The sequence below is a fragment of the Odontesthes bonariensis genome, chromosome 13, assembly GCF_027942865.1.
Source record: "Odontesthes bonariensis isolate fOdoBon6 chromosome 13, fOdoBon6.hap1, whole genome shotgun sequence".
NCBI lineage: Eukaryota > Metazoa > Chordata > Actinopteri > Atheriniformes > Atherinopsidae > Odontesthes > Odontesthes bonariensis.
Genome location: NC_134518.1, coordinates 25,759,485 through 25,766,007, shown reverse-complemented (window position 1 = coordinate 25,766,007; position 6,523 = coordinate 25,759,485). Strand labels below are relative to the sequence as shown.

Sequence of the window (6,523 nt, the reverse complement as noted above, 5' to 3'; positions counted from 1 at the left end):
AAGGCAAATGCAATGAATTATTATAAAACATAACAGACAGTAGCATCTTGTTTCCCTTTGTTTTCACTCATCAATCAATCTTACAATCAAAGGCTATCAAAATGAAAACCGAAATCAAGTATCACAGTGAATTTATGAAAAATCTAACATATTCAACACATGCTAAATATGAAATTTTACCAAAACAATCTTTCAGTTAACTGCTTTTATACTTTTATACGTAAAACCTCAGTGATGGTCTTTTCCAAAGGCTGTTGGAAATTGCAGTATTCATTCACAATTCATGACATGAGCCTGCAAATGATTTTGCCAAAGAAATCAGTCTTTCCAACACAAAGTTAAGAAATGTAGCTAAAGTGAGCCATACTAAGGTAAAGTCAGTAAACAGTCAACGTAACAGTGTTGATATATTATGGGAAATAGATATATACAATAGACGGAATGGGTTCAAAAGACAGGCCGACTATGCCTATTGAGAGGTTTATAATGACTGAATTTGTGTTCCCCAAAAAGTTGGATTGAAGTGTAAAAAGTAAGTAATGCAATGCAATAATTTCTAAATGTTTACAATCCTACATTTAAGTGAAAATAGTAAAAAGAAAGCATATGCTGAAAGTGAGAGCTTGTAACACTCAGTATGAGTGTACCAGTATATACTGGTACTATACTGATACTCAGTATCAGTATAGTAGACCTCTTTCTTTTAATAAAACAGAAACAAAGGAAATCAAAAAGTGGTAATTTTCAAGATAGCATTTTAATTGCCTAACAGTTTAGGTCATGTGGGTATACTACACCTCTGTATAACCTGCATTACACCACTGCTTCTATAATCACTGTTCACTGCTTTTGTACACTGATAAGAAGAGGAGTTTCCTTTTCCATTTTGTTCTCTAGGCTTTCAGAGAAGAGTTTCACAGTTCTTTATGTCAGACCACATGATAGTTTCACACTTTGCTTAAGTTCATCTTCCAGTTCATTTGTTTGTTCATTTGTCCTCTTTTGCAGTTTTAAGTTGCATTTCTGAACGCAATAATGGACTCACAATGGTTTTCAGAGAGTTTCTGTGCTCATGCAGGGGTCTCCACAGAACAATGTCTATTTCTAATGCAGTACTGCCTGATTAACCAAACTTCACGACCGTGCAATGTCAATCTTTGGGCTTGAACACTCTTTGTTCAAAGATTTTTATGGATTCTTTGAATTGTTCATTGAAATCTCCAAAAACTTAGTCTTTTTATTGAAAAGAATGTTGTTCTAAAATTGTTGTTTTCCTCTTTTGTCTTTCAGTGAAAGAGTTCTTACTTCTGTATCTTCTTTCTGAGATGCCATTTAGAAATGTTTAGAAATGTTAATGATATTCAATCAGTGACATCTTCCGCATGTTTTTTCATGTTAAATATATATATTTATTTTTATTTTTTATTTTTTTCCTTGTTGAGCCATTGCCAACTTTAAAAAGAAATTAATTTATCTCATTTTAATTCAGAGCATATATTCCACAAAATGCCATATATTCTCTCCGTTTAAACTTTTCAATTCAGTACAGGGTTTAAATATTTCTATAATAGTTTTGAACTCGTTTCAACAGCATTGTCACCCTTTCTTTGCGTTGCGCGCTGAATTCCTCAAGGAGCTACTCCTTTCTTATGACTGAAGGAGTAGGACTAAGTTTTTGTGACTAAGCAAAAACTTACAGTAGTCTTACACAATGAAATTAGTTTGTCAACCATGAACAGAAAAATCTATTTTAAAAAGAAGAAAGAAAAAAAATCTATTTTTCCAATATATAGTTTGTTGTCTCCTCAGGTAAATAACCAGGACATCAACAGCTTGTGAAAAGTAGGAAGGTTGGAAGCCTTTCCTAAACTCCTCCCACCAGGAAGCGAGGGTGACAGCCAGCCAATCAGCTGCTTCTTCCGGCAGTTCCCCAGAGGTGGCCAGAGCCTTGGGTTAACATGACAACCGAGGTGCAACATTCTATAAAAGTTAACGTCCAGTGGAGGCAAAACACTGTTTTAAGACTTAAACGAAATAAATTTATATAGGTTCTTATTTTGGCATTTATCAGCATAATTAAGTGACTTCAACGGCTCTGCTCGACGGTGTGAAGTGAGTCAGCCTATCATGTGATTTTATACATAGAGTGCCTGTTGCTTGACTGTTGGAAAGTTTTCGATGCTAGTTCTATTATTTCACACGCTCTAACGCCATTTTGTGTTGTAGATGGAGGTGAATCGTTTGGACTTTTACATCGGTCTGTCTCTGGCTGTGAGCTCCAGTGTTTTCATCGGCTCCAGTTTCATCTTGAAAAAGAAAGGCCTCCTGCGATTGGCCAACAAGGGCTCGATGCGAGCAGGTAAACTTCCCAAAAAGATTGCCAGAACTGTTAGAAGTGACGCAGTTATTAAGATGACAAGTCACGGAAATTAACTATTCTACGAAGTTGTCCATGTGTGGGAATCCTGCAGCCATTTGTGAGCAGGTTGGAGGTGCCATGATCGCAACATACCTCCAGTCAGACAGGGACCAATGCACAGGAGCACCCTCAGAATATCTCAAGAAATGCCATATATACTCATATTTTGCTAATGTTTTTTAAAACACCACCCAGCCGTTTTTGTAAATCGCTTAACTCCTCTATGAAAATTAAGTATCACTAAGTATACTGGACTGAGGCATGAAGTTAGTTACTAATCAGGCAGAAAATAGCACAGCTGGTTGTGGTCTTGTGGGGATTTGTCCTTAAAAACAAAAAACTAGATCATGGTTTTCACTTGCAGTATTTGTCTTGTTCAACTAAGAATGTACAAACATAATGTAAATGGATAAACTATCACCCTCTTACAGAGATACACATGCTGTAGGTCATAGGCTTGTCTTTTTTTACTAAAAAAATAATTACTCATATGATTTACTCATTATCAACATAGATATAAGCATCCCATTTAAATAATAACATTATCTATTATAATGTTTAGTGATATGGTTTCTGTTTACTCAGCAGTTCATTGGTGGAACAATGGGCCTGCATTTTATTATTGTATTTTGACTTCGTCACGTCCCCCGAAGAACCCAAAGGTCTGTTCTGTTTCCACGAACCTCTTTTTACTCTCAATTCCTGTGATATTTTGATAAGAACATCCCTGGCTTTCTGGTGACTTAACCATGACTAGTTGGGATGTCAGGAGCCTCAACTTCTTTTCCCTCTAAGATAGTTGGCACAGGGGCAAGAGCATATTTACAGAAGCAGGTGAATTATTTCAATGTTGTCTATGTATTGTGTGTTTTTATAATGATAATCAGGTATGTTTTGTTAAATAAAATCTCAGGGATGTTATGTTTAGTTTTGAAATCAGTTAGATTTTTGTGTTTTTAGATTAGAGTTTGAGTACTTTTGTGAACCTATAGTGGACAGCAAGACTTATCTTTAAGGATGATGTAGATTTGGACTTCTCAGTTGCTTAAAGGAATGAGGAATTCTTTAGGTTTCTTATACTATAAGAAGATGCAGTAATTGGACACGTACACAGAGACCGAAGGCTGAGATGAGCTGGAAAGACTTGTCCTTTTTTTCGACCATTAATAGCCCGGATGTTTCCTTTATTTTGTGGATTATACATTAAAGATGCACAAAGAGATGAAGCAAAAACTTGATGAAACAAATTCCTTTGGTTGGAAATGGCTAAAAACACCAGCTAGTGTTTCAAATCATTCTGAAACGTTCAAGGTGAATGATGTTGACTGTTTGGGGGGTTTATGTCATGAACCTGGAATAAATAAAAATAAATACTTAAAAAGGCATAATGGGATCTGGGATCTGGGGAGTTTTGGTGCAGCTCTTTGAGATGCGACCGTGTGCGTTGTCCTGCTCGGAGGAGCTGTTCATAGATAACTGTGCCTGTGGAGGTCTGTGCTTGGTCTCCAACAGTGTTTATATTGGTGGCACATTGAAAAGAAACATCCACCTGGATGTCTACACCAACAGTTCATCATGTATGTAACAATATATCAGTGGTTGGCACATTGATGATGATGTGTGTATATTGATCACTGATACTAAAGATCGCCCAACTCCACCAGCAAGTATTTTTACAAAGCTTGGAAGCGTTTCTACTCTTATTTTTTCTGTCTGTACCTCACAGGTCAGGGGGGGCATGCTTATCTGAAAGAATGGCTATGGTGGGCAGGACTTATTTCAAGTAAGTGACTGATTCCCTACGGGTTAGCTGTTTCTTTTTATTCTGTGGCTTGTTTCCTGTGCTGACCAACCATGCCCAGAAACATTGAAGGTCTTTGTCTGAGGAGAAATAAGACTCTTGTGGGTTTGGTATTTTTGTTGGTGACGTTGCAGTAAATGCAGCACCCACACCATATCGTCGAATTTACATTTTCCACTAAAGAGCACATTTGCACATGTGGGTTGAAAGAAAATAAATTCTCAGTGTTGAACCTGATCAGCTGCCCTAGCTCAGAATGTGTGCATACTAATTGGTTTTGATCTTTTGTAGTGGGAACTGGAGAGGCTGCCAACTTCGCTGCATATGCATTTGCGCCCGCCACACTGGTGACCCCCCTTGGAGCTTTGAGTGTACTCGTCAGGTTATTGTTTTTCAGTTTTATTTTTGTTGCGCTGATCTTATAACATTCTGTTTGCTGAAAACCAGCATCCAGCTGTAACAGGAAACTGTATGAACAGTAAAGCAATAATTATCTTTTTATTGAGAGTGAATGAACTGTGAGGATGAAAGGAAAACGGTATTAGTTTTGAGTTGCTTCTACAGATTTAATAACAAAATATCTTTATTTTGAACATTTAGTAGCAGCACTTTGTGTTAAAACTGTACCAACAATATTAACTTTAAACTTTCTTTTGCAGTGCTGTGCTCTCTTCCTACTTTCTGAGCGAGCGGCTGAATGTTCATGGTAAGATCGGTTGCTTGCTGTGCGTTTTAGGCTCCACAGTCATGGTGATCCATGCACCACAGGAAGAGGAAGTTGCCTCACTCAGTGCGATGGCTGAGAAACTCAAAGACCCAGGTAGGCCCATGTCTTCATAATAGTATGATTAGCCATGCTGTGGAATCCCACATTAGGTTTGGATGCTTTTTTTTTTTTTCAGGGAACTAACTCACTCTCGAATGCTCCCACTAGGTTTCATTGTGTTTGCTGTGTGCGTTGTGGGAAGCAGCCTGATTCTTATCTTTGCTGTGGCTCCACGCTTTGGACAGAAGAATGTCCTGGTCTACATTCTGATCTGCTCTGTGATTGGCTCCCTCTCTGTGTCTTGTGTCAAGGGCCTGGGGATTGGCATTAAGGAGCTGTTTGCGGGGACAGCAGTGCTGAGGGAACCCCTCTTCTGGTCCTTAGTGATCTGCCTGGTAATCTGTGTCAGCATTCAGATCAATTACCTAAACAAAGCGCTCGACATATTCAACACCTCCATAGTCACTCCAATTTACTATGTCTTCTTCACGACATCTGTCATGGCCTGCTCTGCCATCCTCTTCAAAGAGTGGTTGAATATGACCACTGATATGGTAGTAGGAACGATTAGTGGGTTCCTCACCATCATTTTGGGAATTTTCCTCCTCCATGCTTTCAAAGACACTACATTTACTTGGGATTCCCTCCCTCTCTATCTAAAGAAGGGCCCTCAAGGCTTTCCATGGAGACATCAGCCTTATATGGCTCTTCCTAACCATGAGTCACAGGCAGAGGATGTTGTCAAGCTGCCCAGAGAAGAAGGCCCAAATGGCGGATGGGGAACACACCTTAGAGCCCCTTAAACAGGACCAGTAGTCTTACCATCGGGGACAAAAGAAAATCATTTCTGAAGCTTTAATGCACATCATTACCAGTGTATTAAATCTGAAAGTTAAATTATGTCTTTGGGCTCATATACACCAAACTGACAGTTGGTCATTTGGTAAGTCCAGGGCATCTATGAACATCTGTCAGTTTTTTTATTACGTGTGTAACACATTATTGGCTCTTTTGGAGTCCAGCTTTTTTTTTTTCCAGCTAGTTTGTCTTGTTAAGTCACCGTCAACCTCAGGGAGTGACAGAAATCCCTCTGAAAGGCTTTTGAGCCTCATGAATAAACTCCGTAGTAAATTAATTTGAACTTTAACTATGATATTTATCAGTGCGTAGGCTTAAATTCTTAAGAAAAGCGTACATGTACAAAACATTGCTTATAATGTGTTAATTTAAACTCAAACGCCAGTTTCACCCAATAACTTGGACAATAAAAATTAATTAATGACCTGATTTTATGCAAATTTTTTTTTTAAAATCTTGCTCCTCTCACACAGTGGCAGTTGTAGGTCGTCTTTGTGGTGTTTTCAAGAGCAATTTCTTTGCCCTCCGACGCTGCTGAGATGAAGAAACGCTGCAGGTTTGGTCCGCTGTTGATGCTTGTTCTTGGTGTCGGTTTGGTGTATGAGAGCCCCAGCACACTGCAGAATGCACTGGATGAGCAAGTTTCTAAATTTGACCTTAATTATTCAATGGCTAAAAA

General features: G+C 38.4%; 1 protein-coding gene across 1 annotated transcript; it reads left to right on the top strand.

Annotated features, from left to right (window-relative positions):
• Positions 1 to 1,912: 1,912 nt before the first annotated feature.
• On the top strand, positions 1,913 to 6,273 carry LOC142397940 (magnesium transporter NIPA2). Its single transcript, XM_075481776.1, has 6 exons — positions 1,913 to 2,112; positions 2,227 to 2,359; positions 4,146 to 4,202; positions 4,512 to 4,602; positions 4,880 to 5,040; positions 5,155 to 6,273. Exons 2-6 carry the CDS (start codon positions 2,227 to 2,229, stop codon positions 5,787 to 5,789), a joined length of 1,077 nt encoding a protein of 358 aa, XP_075337891.1. The 5' UTR covers positions 1,913 to 2,112; the 3' UTR covers positions 5,790 to 6,273.
• Positions 6,274 to 6,523: the final 250 nt, after the last annotated feature.

Excerpts from the sequence above, each read along its gene's own strand:
- LOC142397940 (XM_075481776.1), top strand. The coding sequence starts at position 2,227 with ATGGAGGTGAATCGTTTGGACTTTTACATCGGTCTGTCTCTGGCTGTG. Across the intron at positions 2,360-4,145 it reads CAAGGGCTCGATGCGAGCAG|GTCAGGGGGGGCATGCTTAT; the intron begins GTAAACTTCCCA and ends TGTACCTCACAG. Across the intron at positions 4,203-4,511 it reads GTGGGCAGGACTTATTTCAA|TGGGAACTGGAGAGGCTGCC; the intron begins GTAAGTGACTGA and ends GATCTTTTGTAG.